Consider the following 18,128-nt stretch of genomic DNA (forward strand, 5'->3'; position numbering starts at 1 on the left):
CATTCTTTACAAGTTAGCCCTTGACTACAATCTAACCTGATGGTAAGTGATGATGCAATCTAAAATGGAAGCGGGCTGACTAGTTAGGAGTAGGATGAAAATCCACACCACTATCTGTTTCTACACGACATCGTACCGGAACGGTAGTGTGGTAACTAGACAAGGCCTCCCATTAGCCAGACTTGGACCAATTAAGAAAACCTCAATCAGCCCAACCGTGGATCGAACCCAGGACCACCGTCTTGTAAATCCACCGCGCATACCACTTCGCCACGGAGGCCGTATGTATCATATGGAATACATATATGTATGTCTATATGGTACTATGTACCCCAACCTATATTACGATTATCTTGTAAATTTCATCAAGTCACTAAGCTTTACTCTAAGCTAAATTGGGTTTGTTTGTTTTGAAGTTCAAACCAACTTGAGTGTTCAAACTTTGTAGTCTGAGGATAACTCCCACGAACGTTCTTTGACCTGGTTGCGAGATACCGGGTAACGATGATCTCGCCAAATTCGGAGATTATGCAACCATCTGCTTTAGTCTGAAGATTCTGTGGTGGTCAGATCTTCGGTGGTCAGTCAAAGCTGCAAGTTAGAAAAACTTACCAATATAAATTATTTAGTTAAATTTTCATCGCCTTTCGCTTATATCTTTGTGATTTTGGGTTCTACGAATAAAATTAGGTAATAGTAGCAAATCCTAAAACTGGATTTAACTTTACAGTTTGGTTTTTTTATTCAAAACTAGCGGGCACACGGGCGGCTACACGATGTAAACTTTCAACTGGGTACCCCTTAGTATTCTTCGTATGGATTTGTATGGGTATGCGCTCACTACATCAACTCCGTAACATCACCGGATCGCCTCGCTCGCAGTGGACCGCTCGATAATAGCTCGCTGTTGACAATTACTATTTGCAGTTGACTACTCGAAAATTCGTTGGTCACGCGAGATTCACTGGTGACAACGCGTCATCCACCCGTGGTCCACCTGTCGACTACAAGTGGACGCCTAGCGACGAGGCGGTGCGGGTCGGGTCCTGGGTGGCTCTCATGAGCTACGAACATTAACCAGCAATCGTTAAATATAACATTAGCTCTAATAAACGATAAATTTTTTATTTCTTGGAGCAGTTTGCAACTACCTACTCCATGTTTTGGCAACACGTTTAAAAATATATAGGGTATTGTTAGTAGATATTTTTGGTCCAATATATGGGCCGCGTCAGTGTGAATATTTAACGCCGCGTTAGTTTCGGCATCGTTGCGGTTCGTGCTTATTGCCTATGTCTACAATATTGAGTAGGCAGACAGAGGGGCCAAGAGTAGAACAACAGGGATGCGGTATTTTTATTCAGTTATTATTTTTATACTATCGGGCGTATTTAACTTCTCTTCATGATATGGGAATAGTTCTGTTGCTGAATTATATATTTTGGAAAATTTTCAACCCCTTTTGTAACCCTTGACAGTGGGATTTCGAAAATTCTTAAACTATTTTATATTCATGATTTAAACAAAAATCTATACCTACTAATATTATAAACCTGAAGAGTTTGTTTGTTTGTTTGAACGCGCTAATCTCGCGCGCAGCAATAAACGCGCAGTTTCACCCGCGCGGTTCCCGCTCCCGTAGAAATACGGGGATAAAATAGCTTAGCCTTCCTCGATAAATGGGCTATCTAACACTGAAAGAATTTTTCAAATCGGACTAGTACTTCCTGAGATTAGCGCGTTCAATCAAACAAACAAAAAAACAAACTCTTCAGCTTTATAATGTTAGTATAGATATAGCGTACTATATTAGTACCAAAATACTTAGACTGTTTCGAAAGCGATATGAAATAGGAGTAGAGGCGATATCCACCGCATTGTAATCTTAGAACATCGCACGTCGTTTCGGCGGCGGGCGGTATCAACTGCATTGCTACTGTCGACGATATTGGGAAGAGCATGTTGTTCGAATGCAAATGGGATGCATCGGATGCGGCATACACATATGCCTCCGTTCCTAGGAAAAATAAAGATTTGAATGTTAATATCATTCCTATTGAACCGCTGAACACGTAGTAGACGGGGCTAGTAAAAAACGAACAATAGAGTGTAAATATGTCCCAACTGGCAACTATTTTGATTTACAGTCATTGCTATGGTATTGCAAGAATTTAATTAAAATAAATAAGAGAATGTAATAGACCAAGAGCTTGTAAACCCCCGACCTTCGTCATTTTATAAGAGCTGAAAGTTTGTCCGCTCATGTTCTTACTATAGATGAGTACCGTAACCAACTGTGGAGCTTGGACGGTGGTGACTTTGGGAGATAGCAGGTTTTAAGGATTCAGACCCTCAACCATCTAAGTATAAACAATAATTTTGTTATATTTTTACTTTTATTATTTAGAAAAATTATATCCCCATTCGCCAGATCCTTGGCTTCATAGCAACCCTTCGCTAGAGATCCTTGAAGTTTCAAATCAAATAAAAATAGTGTTTTTCGAAGGGTTGCCATGAAGCCAAGTGTCTGGCAAAAGGGGATATTATTTCTCATATTATGCCGATAAAAATAAAAAAAAAATACTTTATACTTAGACGGTTGAAAGTCTGGATCCTTAAAACCTGCTACCTCCCAAAGCCACCACGGTTCAAACTCCATAATTTTCAGCTTTCAAACAAACTTTCAGCTTTTATAAAATGACAAAGGTCTGGCTGTCGCAGGCTCTTCGTCTATAAGTTAATAATATTCACGTTATATTCCTTTATAGTCTTTATTTTCTAAAGCGTTTTTATTGTTTTGATTTATTGGCATTGTTATGGTTCTGAGAGAATCTAAAATGCAAACAAATAACTTTATTAATTAAAAACCTGGCGTTGCGTTATTGTCCTTTATTCTATAACGCGTGTTTATTATTTTCATTCACAGGTATTGTGACGAGTATGGTTTATGGAAGACTAGCGGACGCCCGCTACTTCGTCCGCGAGAAATTTAGTTTTTTACAAATCTCGCTGGAACTACCGATTTTTCCGGGATGAAAAGTAGCCATGTATTAATCCAAAGTTTTATCTATCACTACTCTAAATTTCAGCCAAATCGCTTCAGTAGCCGCAGCGTAAAGGATAAATAGACATACTTACTTTTATAATATTAGTGTTAAAATGAAAATATTAATAAGCAACTAAGTACTTTAAATTATTTTTTTTTTGTATTTGCGAAAGTTGCGAAATATCGAAAACCGCTTGACGTAAAAAGATAAAACGCCAGGGAGGTAGTTTACAGTTAGTAAACGCCCGCTAAGAATGGATTTTGCGCAAGGGCCGGATTAAGGAAGTTTAAGGGCAGACAAAGTCGTGGGCGTTTACTAGTTTTGCTTTTAGTAAACTAGTAGATACATATTTGTTGTTTAATATAAATATACCTATATATATGCAAATGACATCGCACTAATATAAAAACACGAAAGTTTGTGTGTAAGTATGTACGTCTATTCTTCCTCTGCGGATACTGCAGCGATTTGGCTAAAATTGGAATGGAAATAGATTTTATTCTGCATTAACACAAAGGCTACTTTTCATCCCGGAAAAATACATGGTTCCCGCGGGATTTGTGAAAAACTGAATTACACGCAGACGAAGTCGCAGGCGTATTCTAGTATTTCAATGTGGCTCAGTTTATGTAAAAAAATAGGGCCGAGAACAGCAACTTTGATTATATCAATTTTCGTAAAAGATTACTTTTTACTCAACTGCCGGAGGGTGATATGTTTTTAACGAAGGGCTGAAGTTATTTTTCTTATTTCTACTCGTATTTTTTTGTACAAAATCCTGTTCTTAATGTCCTGATCTTTTTCATTATGCGTGAATTTGAAATAGTATGATTGTTAGGGTAAAGATCTTGTAAAGTCATGTAGTTTTGAAGGTATATTAAACACTAGCTGCCGCCGCGCGGTTTCACTCTCGTGGTTCCCGTTTCCGTAGTCTTCTTCGATAAATGGGCTATTTAACACTGAAAGAATTTTTCAAATCGGACCAGTAGTTCCTGAGATTAGCGCGTTCAATCAAACAAACTCTTCAGCTTTTATTAGTATAGATAGATTCCAATAAATAAAATTAGGTATATTTATGTATTTTAATGGATTTTTTTTTATTTTTAATGATTTTTTCTTAATTATTATATTTATATTCGTATTTTTTATTAGGTACTGAATATTTATCTCTATTTTTAACCCCTGCCATGAAATTAGAGGTGTTTTAAATTTAGCGAGTATGTTTGTGGCATTGAACCCTCTGAATGAATGAAATGATTATGTTGCGGTGTTTTCTGGTTGAAAAGTGATACATCATACAGTTATTCACGAATAAGATCGGATAAATATTAGCTATTTTAGAATAGAACGAATTTATGATAAAAGTTGTTATTGATTTCAAAATTGTCGGTAGCTTTATATACTTTTGACGTGACAACGTCATAAAATTCGATGAAGCCGGCTGCACACTCAAAAAAAGATGACGTCATGCGTCGTTCCCTCGCTCTAGGGTTGCCAACTTTTTTTACAAGAAATAAAGTATATTCTGGTCAATGAAGATTAATAAACAGTATTTTAGAAAACGAACTTTTTTTTTTGAAAAATGCAACCATTCCATCAATATTTTCTTATGACGTCGTCACGTTCAACTATCGTCAGTAATCCGATTTTACAGACAACCGATTTTTTAATTTTAACGTGTAACTTTAGGAGACGTTTTTTTAAAATAAACACTAAACAGCTTCCTGTGTCCCCGAAACGTTGAAGTACGTGACATGATTGCATGACGAGAAACAATACGTTTGCCCGTTTCAAAAACATCTACTGGTTGTTAGTTGGCACAAATGTTTAGCCAACTGCCGAATACGTGCACAAATCAGTGTGGAAATTGAAAATGGGGCCGTAATACTCAAGTTTATAGAAATTCCGACTTGTAGTATTTTATTTAGATGCCACATCCGGGCATGATCCAGACGTTGAAGCCAAAGTAATATTTTTTAACCGACTTCCAAAAGGAGGAGGTTCTAGGTTTTTTTTTTTTATCAGTTTGAAGGCGGTGCCAATCCAGTGTGTGTCATGTTTTAATTAAAGTCGTTTCTGAAGGAAACACAGAAACGTTGTAATTTAAACGGCTTGAATTAAAACATCACTGGCTTGGCACCGCCTTCAAACTGATCAGAAGGTAGCATATAGGTAAGAAGTTATTTCTTGCTTTTTAGTTTAGGTTAATTTTTGAGTTGGAAGTCGGTTGAATTTTTTTTATTAGAATTTTTGTTTTTTAATAAAGAATATTTGCCATATCTTTTAAATACGGCCAATATTCCCATTCACCTCCAACTAGTCGGGAAAGACCGTATAAGGGAGAAGCCACGCGGTACGGTGCGGTTGCGGCGCGGCGCCGGTGCGGTGTCGCTGCGGGCGTCCCGCATACAAATATTAATGACTAGCGAACGTCTGCGACTTCGTCCGCGTAATATGAAAATTGATTTCACCTACATTTATTACACAAATAAATATTTTGTAATTTAAATAAGCAAAATCCAAATAATGCACATTTTATTTCTTGGTAGGAAAAAATAAACATTAAAGTGATTTTAGAAAACTTTATTTGACGGCATCTGTGGCGCCGTGGTATGCGCGGTGGATTGACAAAACGGAGGACCTGGGTTCGATCCCCGGCTGGGCCGATAGAGATTTTCTTATTTGGTCCAAGTCAGCCTGGTGGGAGATTTCGGCCGTAGCTAGTTACCACCCTACTGGCAAAAACCAACAAACAAACCAAGTCTACGATCTTAGCTTGTCTGTCAGTACAAATTAAAGACGAATTAAAAATGTCGTAAAATGATGTAGCAAACATTTTTTGATAATGTAATGATTAAATTATTAAAATAGAATTATATAATTTAAGTAAAGCCGGGGATGGTCATTCCCCTTTGAAACGAAGATAGATTAACCTGGATTAACACATAGGCTACTATTCATCCCGGAAAAATCTATGGCTAAACGCGGACGAAATCGGGTCCAGAATAAAGTAAGTCTCTATGTATTTGTAACGAGCTTCAACGCGACCTCCCATTTCGTTTAACAGGCGATAACCGTACCGTCGCATCGTCGCCCCTCTAATCTTTCCTAACTCCGTGTCCTCCCGAACAAAGGATCAAAATGTATTCAGACCCCGACTTAAATTTTATACCTCATGTATGAATATGAACACGGCTATGTATAAAATCCTTATAAGTTCAAAATGTTTAACACCACTGTATGCTGCATTATTCTTAAATAGTCTTTTGTTTTGTTTAAGCCGTGATAATCCAGTGGATATGACCTTTTTTCACGCGTAGGTTTAAAATCAAAATGCATTTATTTCAAGTAGGCTCAGTTTACAAGCATTTGTGAAACTTTGGTTGACTATTTGTAAAGACTCTACCGCCGGTCCGGAAGACAGTTGCTGAGAGAGCCGACAAGAAACTCAAGAAGAAGGAGAAACAAGAACAGTTGCTCTTTTAAAAATCATACAGTATTATAATTGTAATTTGATTGATTTATGGATGGATGGTATGGATCAGAATGTTGGGCGGTGAAAGGGACGGGTAGTAAACGAATGCATGTGAACGAAATGCGTATGTTGACATGGATGTGTGGTGTGACAAGAATAGATAAAATAAGGAATGAGTATATAAGAGGAAGTCTGAAGGTGGCGCCAGTGACAGAATAATTGAGGAGTAAAAGGTTAGCTTGGTATGGACATGTAATGCGTAGGGAGGAAAGTCATATTACTAGAAAAATGTTGAATGTGCAAGTGGAAGGACGTAAGAGGAGAGGAAGGCCAAAGAAGAGATGGTTGGATTGTGAGAAAGAGGACATGTGTGTAAAAGGAGTAGATGATGAGTCGACGAATAATTTAGAGACGAATGGATAAGATTGACATATTTTTCCGACCCCACTTTAAGTGGTATAAGGGTAAGGAGATGATGATGAATTGTAATTTGATTGATTTGTGGAAACTGAGTTTCGTTGAGGATGAATTCGCGGGCGTCTGCTAGTACATATACGTGTATATTTTAGATAAAGTCTGCGAATTTTACGCCGCGTGTGTACTCAATTTTCTAAATTGGATGTGTTTTCGATGCGCAAAGTAACTTGATCTCGCTAGTTATACCGGGGCTTTGTGTAGATCCCGGGGAATCGTCGATCCTTGCTCGCCGGGAATATGACGAGGCTTTGCGTTTTAGCGCGTTACAACTCTTTCTTTATTCATCATCTTTGTCGTCCTGTTTTAATGGGTAATATAGCCTGGCTTCACCTCTTAGTATAGTTTGACTGTTTTTGGGATACTTTGGGATATATTTGGGATGGGATAGTTTGGCTTTTAGAAGTTAAGGTGTGTAGAGAATACTTATGACAGTAGACAGTTGAGACACCATGTATAGTACGATTATTAATTCCAGTCAGTAAAATGACAAGTGCAACTGTCACTAGAAAAATGACATTTCAGTGACAAGTGCAATTGGAATTAATCCTCCGTCTATAGGAAGTAACGAAACGAAACTTAAGTTTATACACATAAACGCGCTTGGTTATTAATAATTATCTTACCAATACATAAAATAGGGTAGTTGACTTATATCCAATTTAAGATAAACAATAATAATTTCTTACGGTACCTACATGGAATGAGGGTCCAAAATGTATCGATATTAATTAATAAAAGTTAAGGATTTTTTAAAAAAAATCTTAATTTAAAAATCATGTATTTTTTTAAATTTTGTAAACGACAAAAACGCTGTCGTCCGTTTCGTGACGTCACAATGTTACTTGATGTACTAAACCAAACGTACGATGTCATGTAGAAACCGAAAGGGGTGTCGATTTTCATCATACTCCTTACAAATTAGCCTGCTGTCATCTTAGATTGCATCATCACTTCATTAGGTGAGATTGTAGTCAAAGGCTAACTTGTAAAGAATAAAAAAAAAATACTGAATAGGCCAGCTGGTGATCATGATTCGCGTTGGCTAGTGGACCAACGAGGCTTATTAAAAAACGCCTACAGTGATTTTCTGGCACCTTCCCTGACCCAATTCCTCGCCGGATATTCTTTACTTGTGCGAAGTTGCTGATTTCACTGGTCATTTCCGTGCTTCGTGCGCGACTCAAAGAACCTCCGGTGCCGCCCGCCGGGGAGGGGGCAAGGAGGAGGGGGGTGTTGAAAAGGCTTTGCATTTTAAATCGCGTGTGTGTTATAGGCTTTTTACATTTAAATTTCTTTGCGACACACATTTACTCGTACATAGAACGTTCATCTGAACTGAACTAGTTACATTGTAGTGATTTGTGGGGTTCCATTCAATCGAAAATGTGCATTTGGCACTTGAATTTATTCGAACTCTAAGATTTGGTAGGTACGAGTGGAGGTTTAGGATTGAGTTTGCTTAGGGAAGTACCTGCATGTTTATTTCTGAAGTTAAGCAGTAAAGTTTTAGCAGACTCAGAGGTGATTACAAAAATAAGAAAACTAATGTCGAACAAAGGTTATGATTTACAATATTTGTCAGGACAACTTAATTAACAAAATAAACTGTAACCAAAATAAGAAACTAGAATGGCAGAGAATGACCTTGAATGAAGTCACGCACATGTGAACGTTGTGTGTAGGGTTAAAGGTACCTTTGACTGTTAACAAACACTCTCCTTTTCCACTCAAGTCACTCTCCCCGCCTATCCCAAGAAATCCATAAATAATTACACAACAAGAGTTGTGGACGACCCGAACGCCACGAGCACACCTAAGCGGACCGTTTGACGGGCGCCTTATATCGCAAGTCGTCGCAACGTGGCAATAACAAAAGATGTTTCGAGATGAAAGCTAGTTTGGTTTACAATATGATGTTCTGTTGTAGGTTTTCTATTTAAGTTTTTGGTAAGATCATTTTTTCATGATCCGCGTATTTTTTTAATTGGCTGCAATCAAGTCTGATGGTAAGCAGCGATGCAGGCTATGGTGGAACGATACCCATGTTGTAGTTTTTTTTTTATTTCTTTACAAATAGCCCTTGTCTACAATATTACCTGATGGTAAGTGATGATGCTATCTAACCCAGGACCTCCGTCTTGTAAATTCACCGCGCATACCATTAAGTAGGCTGTCAGAATGTAGGAAAAAGCATGGTCTGACAAGCTTTAAGTTTTTATATAATAAGGCAGGTTAGGCCTAACACAGGTTAAATTAAAGTTACTGATAGGTCGTTCCCTCAAGTGTTGGTATGAAATGGTAAGGTATTCGACGCATTCGCATCAATTGAAATTTTATTCCAACCCATTTTTTCTTTGCAGAGGCCGTGCAACTGTCAGCGGGCGCGTAAACGCTGCCATTGTTTTCGGCCGCACAGCAACGAAATATGGCTCTTTTCGAGATATTCAACTGGCTGGAAGTGAGTACCCATTGCCTGACATACCTACCGCATATTCCCACACGACGACGATAGTTATTTATGCCACTGGCCTTTGTAGCACGACTTTGTCTCATTGCACAATACTCAGCACGAGTGCTACAATTGCTAATTACGTGCATTGGCATACAGTTCTTTTTCTACCATGATAAAAGAAATTAAAGATTTTGTCTCTTATAAAGGAACCTGAATTTTAGTAGCTATGGAACTATTTCAAAATTAATAAAAAAATCATTGTACGGTTTACCCGTGTGGTAATGAACTACCAAACGACCTGTAGGAATGAATATCCTTGTGATATGGGAGTAAAAAAACTAAATTATGACACACCTTAAAAATAAACGGTTCTCACGGCTTTTTGTTGCCACACGTTTTTCTCGAAGCGTCGGAGACAATTACACGTGTCTCATTTTAATCTCGGGAGGCGACATAGTTGCCCCTGCCACCATGTTTAAAAGCAATAAATTCATGTCACAGTAACAATTTGGCGGCATGAAGTTTGAATTTGAATTATCATTGTTCAACACATTGATTACATCAGCTCGGCGCCGAGGCCTCTTCGTACTTGAGCGCCGGTCTTGTCTCATTTTGGGCATGCAAATGTGCCGAATATGCGTACTCTGAGCACCTACAGCCATGCAAATCACCTCTCCACACTATTGTCCGCCGCCCTTGGGTTATACGACCATTCGATTATACGTGGTGCGAATTGCTGATGGGGAACGATTTTCTATTGGGCTGGATGACTGGAATTTTCAATTCGGCCGCGCGAAGGATCACAAATCACAAACCTTTTCGTACATATTGCTCGTCCGGCGGCCCACCGGGTATTGGCAGTGAATTACATACAAAGGTTGCGTAATCTGGTATTCGGCTATTATCCCTTGTAGGCGATATGTTGACTGTACCTTATTTGTGTATCGAGAACAATTGGCGTTGAATTTGTAATCGTTGATTAGATCGATATTGTAGCGTTACTGTTGCTACTTCATTGGTATGCTAGACGTGCGCGTCATAAATTATCACACCATCACGCGGAAATGTCGGTCCATTGAATGGATGCCACGTGTAATCAAATATGAATCGAATTCTCGGCTACTGTTTCCAACCATAGAGGCGACGAACACATTCAGAAATCAATATTCTTTTCATTGTTATCTCCGTCCTCCTTTCATAGAATCTTTTTCTTTATTATGTCAGCGATAAAATATTTCTTATCTCATGAATAAAGCTGCACCTTGTTTGGTTTCTAATGTTTATTTTATTTTGTGAGCGCCGCAACGTCTTTAAAATACTTTGATAATACTCACCATATTATTTCATTTTCATTTATTTGGCTGCAGAGTGATGAATTCTTTCCTGGCATAGTCAATTTTACTGCGTACAAAGGCTCATTTAGGTGTCGAAGGATGGTAGTCTCTTTCCATCTTACGGTAGAGTCAACATAACGACCCATTCACGGTTCTCGAGAATGATTATTTTATTCAAAGTTAAATGTTTACACACTACTGACGTTTTATTTTAGAATTATTCTTTAGCCCAAGCTTTGTTCAGTCGCCGTTTGTTCGTTTATTTCTTATACGTTTGCATTTTGTTTCACTAGTAACTTCTTTGTTGTTTAAAAAAACGTTAAGATGCTTAGATGAGATGAGGTTTTAAGACCTTGTCTTGTCTTATTACTTTTAAAAGTATTTAAATAGTTCCCACGAGATGATCGGTGATATAGTTGACGCTACCACAGTTAAAGCTTATAGCTATTAAGTCCGTTACTCTTTCCAAGAGACCTCCCAAGGCGTCCCAAGCGGGCGGTCTCAGACTTTTGACAAACTTACGATAAGTCGTTTTAAAACAGCGCAAGCGATTAACACTCCTAACTCCTGAATGACTGGTCACAAATGAGCCAAAGTCGACTATAAATTTCATCGTGTCTGTGTGCTTCATTGTACATCCTTGAGATTAGCTTCGCGTTCTTGTCTGTTTGCTTTTACGGCTTGAGTAAACAGCGGTTTATAAGCGGTATTGTAGGGCAGAACACTGTTACAAATATTTGATGTTTCGTCGATTATAACAAAAAGTTATCGTTTCATACAAATAGTATCGTTTGATACATTGAATTGATATGATTGTTTGAATACATGAAACATATGTACAATTCCGTAACCGTACGTCCAGTAACATAAGTTTGGGTCTGTTTAATCCTGATTAGCTCCAATTTTAAATTCAAATCCAATTCTTTCTTTGCAAATTGTCTTTCATTGAAATCTATTAATTTTATTTGAAAATTCTCATTCTGTTTAAATGTAATTGGATAATATACATATCCAAATCACATGTACTTGTTCCTTTAACAAATATACAATGTTATGTTGAGTTTAAATTCAATAAGAATAAGACATAAACATTTCTTATTCTTTGAACCAATTCCAATAATATCTCAAGAATTCGCTTATCTATTATATCCATCCATTTCACGTAACTAGAAATGGAATTCTATAATACGCTTACTAATTAAAGTTTGCAGTTTCGATTCAGTTCAGTTTGAACGAGTCGCTTGCCTATCTCCGGCCCTATCTATCACGTCACCCCACAGTTATCTCTCATCGTAAATTAACTTAAATTATCTGTCGCCAACCTCCACTCGCTCTTTCTCTTGGCATATTGGATGCCATAACTTATATTCTAAACACGACGCCAATGTTCCGCTTCGAACGGAGAAAAAAATTAATTTGTGTATTCAACTCCTTTTTTTTTTCCTTTCAGCGCCGCGCAGTGCTTACTAATATTATCCATTTATCTTATTGCTCGCGTCTACGGGCGCAATACGAAATGTAATTTTCATTGTAATAATATAATTTGTAAATTGAATTTGTTAAGATTTATTTTTCTCTATACTAATATTATAAAGAGGTAAAGTTTGTGGTATTGTCTCTACAATACCACAAACTCGGTTGAGTAGATGCAGAGATTCATCATCATCATCATCATCATCATCATCATCATCATCATCATCATCATCATCATCATCATCATCAGCCGATGGACATCCATTGCTGAACATAAGCCTCTTGCATGGACTTCCAAAGACAAAAGTCTCAAGCCGCCAACAGCAGCTCCCTGCTACTTGCTTAATTATCTAGTAATCTGAAAAATCTACTGAACCAATTTTGAAAATTCTTTTACCAATAGACAGCTCTATTATTTGTGAGTATCATAGGCTGTATTTTATCCCCATATTCCCACAGGAGCAGGCATTATGCGGCTGAAACCGTGGGGCGTCTGCTTACAGTCTATACTCGTCACGCCATTTGATTACCATCTAAACGTAATATTAAACGAGCCAAATAATTTCGTTTGAAACAGATGTATAGGTACGTACGTACGTAATACAGTTTGCTAAAACGTTGGGTAGATTGAGTTAAATTATAATTGGCGGGAATTTGCAAATTTAGGCAGCTATTAATTAGAAATGACAGCAATCGGCCAAACTGCTTCCTGCACTGACTTAATTTAACATTTGTTCCATCGAAATTATAATGAAAATAGCTGACCCGACAAACTTTGTTTTGCCGTATTTCTGGGCTGGACCACCCTTATCATTTCGGGGTACACAAAATAGATGTTGGCCGATTCTCAGACCTCTGATATGCATACAAAATTTCATAAAAATTAGTCCAGCCTTTCGCAGGAGTTTGGTAACAAACATCGCGACACGAGAATTTTGTAAATTATGTCAGCCACTGAGATCAGCTGTCAAGCCGTTAGCACTACAGGCATGTGAGCCTACTTGATTGTCAGTGGCTGACATAACAATGTGACGAATAGGTATGGGTTAATGAGGAGGAGTAGTAACTTTTCAACCTTCCTAAAATTAGGTATGTCAAGGTCTGGCTGGTAGGCTTCGGCCGTGGCTAGTTACCACCCTACCGGCAAAGACCTACTGCCAAGCGATTTAGCGTTAGCGTTGCGTACGATGTAGTGTAGAAACCGAAAGGGGTGTGGATTTTCGTCCTCCTCCTAACAAGCTAGCCCGCTTCCATCTTAGATTTATTATAGGACTCAAAAGTGATTACAAAAATAAGAAAACTAATGTCGAACAAAGGTTATGATTCACAACACTTGTCAGGACAACTTAATTAACAAATCAAACTGTAACCAAAATAAGACCCTAGAATGGCAGAGAACGACCTTGAGTGAAGTCACGTACTTGCGAACGATGTGTGTAGGGTTAAAGGATCCTTTGACTGTATACAAACACTCCCCTTTTCCACTCAAGTCACTCTCCCCGCCTATCCCAAGTAACCCATAAAGAATTACACAACAAGAGATGTGGACGGCTCGAACGCCACTTGCACACTGAAGCCAACACGAGATCGAGCGACGTCATATCCGTCACAGACTACTATTTCCAACACTAAACGGCGATAACAGATTGCATAATCACTTATCATCAAGGGAAATTGTAGTCAAGGGCTACATTGTGAAGAATAAAGAAAATCACAGACTATTACCAATATTATGCTTTCTGTAATCATAATATGTTTTAATATTAAAGTTGTTCTGTGCGATCTTAACGCGTTTGTCTGGTGAAATAATTTTCCTAAAATAACTTGTTTGCATTAAATTCCGTTTTAAGGATTAATCAGTTTCTGTCGCCGCTCACCACTTAGCCCTGTTTACTTTTGATATTTCTACAATTATTTATAATGCCTCTTCCTCACTCTTCGTTTGGGGAAATTCCAATATTATTAACCGACTGCAAGAAGGGTTATGTTTTTCGCGCGTATCTTGTATGTATGTATGTATGTATGTATGTAATATTCTTTATTACCTCATATCTTCCAAACCACTGAACGGATTTACGTAATTAGGATATCGTTAGATTTGTCTTAATGACCCAAGTGTTCTTAGATAGGTGAAACTAAAAAAAATAACAAGGCGACTGTGAGACGCTATAGACTCGAGGTGAAAAAAAAACTAAACTAAAAAACTAGCTAGATAGATGTAGGTACCCCCGAAACCCCCTACATACTAAATATCATGAAAATCGTTTGAGCCGTTTCCGAAACATACAACAATTGCTTATTTATAATTACCTATAAACTGAAGGACCTCCTTTCACATATACGATGTAGCTTGTAAAAATTATTAGATCCCATAATATGTAAGTTTATACAAGTTTTACAGCATACATGCGGTTCGCCCGTGCCGCGCCGCGAGCCGCGTGTGGCGTGCGAAGGTCCGTACAGTCATAAGTCATACCCCTAATTGGCTTGCACACGGCATCGTATTGCAACGTGAGTCGCTTGGCACGGCTTAGTTGGCAGGGTGGTAATTAACTCAACCAAAGGCTTCCGACCACTGAAAACAGATAGATTTAAGCCAATAAATAGTGTCAAAAAAAAGTCAAAATTTATTTATTACAATTAGGCTTAGTTTACAAGCCTTTTTTTTTACACACATGTGAAAGAGGACATGTGTGTAAAAAAAGTGGATGATGAGTTGACAAGTAATAGAAACGAATGGAAAAGATTGACATATTTTTCCGACCCCACTTAAGTGGGATAAGGGTAAGGAGATGATGAGGCTTAGTTTACAAGCACTTTTGAAAGGTCAAGATTATGTCATAATTTAATTTAATCTAATGGTGGTAATAATAGTCGAAAACTTAAAACTAAAGTTACGAGGGTTCCAAACGCGCCTTGGTCCGAGAAGAACCCACAACAAACTCAGCCAAGGTTTTTTTTTTGTTTACCACCATTTTACAAACTTATTTAAAACTAAGCACACAGTCGTATATTACAGTTTAACACCAAACTTTTTTAGTGATCGATTGAAATCTATCACTATTTCGACGGCCTCCGTGGCGCAGTGGTATGCGCTGTGGATTTACAAGACGGAGGTCCTGGGTTCGATCCCCGTTTTATTTTCTTAATTGGTCCAGGTCTGGTGGGATGCTTCGGCTTTGGCTACCACTCTACCGGCAAAGACGTACCGCCAAGCGATTTAGCGTTCCGGTATGATGTCGTGTAGAAATCGAAAGGGGTGGATTTAATCCTACTCCTAACAAGCTAGCCCGCTTCCATCTTAGATTGCATCATCACTTACCCACAGGTGAAATTGTAGTCAAGGGCTAACTTGTAAAGAATATTAAAAAAAAACAATCACATGGTTCAATCTGGATTTCAAGTTAGGGGTTCGGGTTGTGTGTCAGGTTATGGGATAACCCGCGACCTCGTCCGCGTGAAATTAGCTATTTTCCGAGATAAAAAGTTTGTTCTGCTCCAAAGTAAAAAAAAGTCCAATGTACCAAATTTCATCCAAATCGGTTCAGTGGTTTAGACGTAAAAAGGTAACAGATAGACAGACAGACAAACTTAAATATCTACTCTAAACCCACCAAGCCAGGTTGATCAAAGCCATATACCTCCTCCCAAAAAGAGTGAAGCGATAATAATGAATGAAGTACGCAATGATATTAATAAAGTAATATCATATATTTGTTATTTGAGTTATTATTTAGCTGCGCAAATAACTGCGGAATTAAATTTATGGATTGAATATAATATGCTTTATTACCAGTACTAATAAAAATCGTTCGTGACAATTATTTTGCACGCCAACCGCTGTATGTATCCGAGCGTGAAACATTTCACGAATTTATTCTGCCGATTGTCATATGGAAACAAGCAATAATAGTTATAGCTACAAATATAATACACTAGCGGACGCCCGCGACTTCGTCCGCGTGAAACCCTACTACTACCCGTACCCCTAGCCTACCCTTACCCTATCCTTACCCTACCACTACCCTAACGCCGTCTACCGTCTACTACCGTCGCGTGGTAGGGTAGGGGTAGGGTTGGGCCCTACCCCTACCCTACCACGCGACGGCGACGGAATATTAAAAATGGAGTATCTTCTCCCGTTTTCTCAACATTTCCCTTCACTGCTCTGCTCCAATTGATTGTAGCGTGATGAAAAGTATACTTTAAACTGCCCAGGAGTATGAAGAATAATTGTACCAAGTTTTGTTAAAATCCGTTGAGTAGTTTTCGTTTCTATAACGAACATAGCATGCGACGGAAGCTTAAAAAAATGAGTAACTTCTCCCGTTTTCCCAACATTTCCCTTCACTGCTCTGCTCCTATTGATCATAGCGTGATGAAAAGTATACTATAACCTGCCCAGGAGTATAAAGAATAATTGTACCAAGTCTCGTTAAAATCCGTCGAGTAGTTTTTGTTTCTATAAAGAACATACAGACAGACAGACAGACAGACAAAAATTTTACTGATTGCATTTTTGGCATCAGTGTCGACCACTAATCACCCCCTGATAGTTATTTTGGAAATATATTTCATGTACAGAATTGACCTCTCTACAGATTTATTGTAAGTATAGATTATGTATAGTAGTCATTAATGACTACTAAGGAAGCCCAGGATAATCTCTCAACTTTTTCGTTTCGATGTTCAAAAATTTTCATTACCTGGTAACCCAGACTCAATAACTTTCGTAAATAAAAAGTTGAGCGTCATGATGACGTGACGGTGTCTACGCTGCCTAACAATCAACTGAGCTCAAGTCATCAAATACCTTCTTTTTTATACCAACACTGATACCTCCCATCCACAATAACATAAATAATGAATGTCAATACCATATGTGATCGAGGAACTTGTAACATTTGTCTACAATGCCGAGTTGTATGTTCAGGAATAATATAATGTTAGTAAACACAAAATAGCCGTGATAGCCCAGTGGATATGACCTTTGCCTCCGATTCCGGAGGGTGTGGGTTCGAATCCGGTCCGGTGCATGCACCTCCAACTTTTCAGTTGTGTGCATTTTAAGAAATTAAATATCACGTGTCTCAACCGGTGAAGGAAAACATCGTGAGGAAACCTGCATACCAGAGAATTATCTCAATTCTCTGCGAGTGTGAAGTCTGCCAATCCGCATTGGGCCAGCGTGGTGGACTATTGGCCTAACCACTCTCAGTCTGAGAGGAGACTCGAGCTCAGCAGTGAGCCGAATATGGGTTGATGACGACGACGAAAACACAAAATTGTGCATGTGTGCGCCCAAAAGAGTAGCTGAGTATGGAAAACTTTAAGCGGTGATTTAGTAGGAATGTAACGTATCTAATAGCATAAAATCATTGTCTATACCTCATCGTATAGTTATGCGCTATTGCTCGATGCATGCATGTGTATATCTAACGTAATGTGACCGTTGGTGATTACATCATCGCTGACACTAGACAACTGAATATCTTTATTACTATGATGATAAACAAGAAACTAGAACTATCGCGCGAATCGCTCGGTCGTTGACTTTTGCGGCGCTACTCTACTACAATCTCACCTGATGGTAAGTGATGATGCAGTCTAAGATGGAAGCGGGCTAACTTGTTAGGAGGAGGATGAAAATCCACACCCTTTTGGTTTCTACACGACATCGTACCGGTACGCTAAATCGCTTGGCGGTACGTCTTTGTCGGTAGGGTGGTAACTAGCCACGGCCGAAGTCTCCCACCAGCCAGACCTGGACATATTAAGAAAATCTCAATCTGCCCAGCCTTGGATCGAACCCAGGACCTCCGTTTTGTAAATCCACCGCGCATACCACTGCGCCACGGAGGCCGTCAAAA

General features: G+C 38.5%; 1 protein-coding gene across 2 annotated transcripts in view; it reads left to right on the plus strand.

Moving 5' to 3' along the window:
- Positions 1–18,128, plus strand: part of LOC112058446 (heparan-sulfate 6-O-sulfotransferase 2) — a 200,621-nt gene that overhangs the window by 36,765 nt on the left and 145,728 nt on the right. For both annotated transcript variants that reach the window (XR_008252466.1, XM_052891630.1), the window contains exon 3: positions 9,360–9,457. Coding sequence is in view for 1 of the 2 variants with exons in the window: in XM_052891630.1 (XP_052747590.1) it covers positions 9,360–9,457 (98 nt within the window). In the remaining variant the exon portion in view is untranslated. The remainder of the gene's footprint in view (positions 1–9,359; positions 9,458–18,128) is intronic.

Source organism: Bicyclus anynana, chromosome 4, assembly GCF_947172395.1.
Source record: "Bicyclus anynana chromosome 4, ilBicAnyn1.1, whole genome shotgun sequence".
Taxonomy (NCBI): Eukaryota; Metazoa; Arthropoda; class Insecta; order Lepidoptera; family Nymphalidae; genus Bicyclus; species Bicyclus anynana.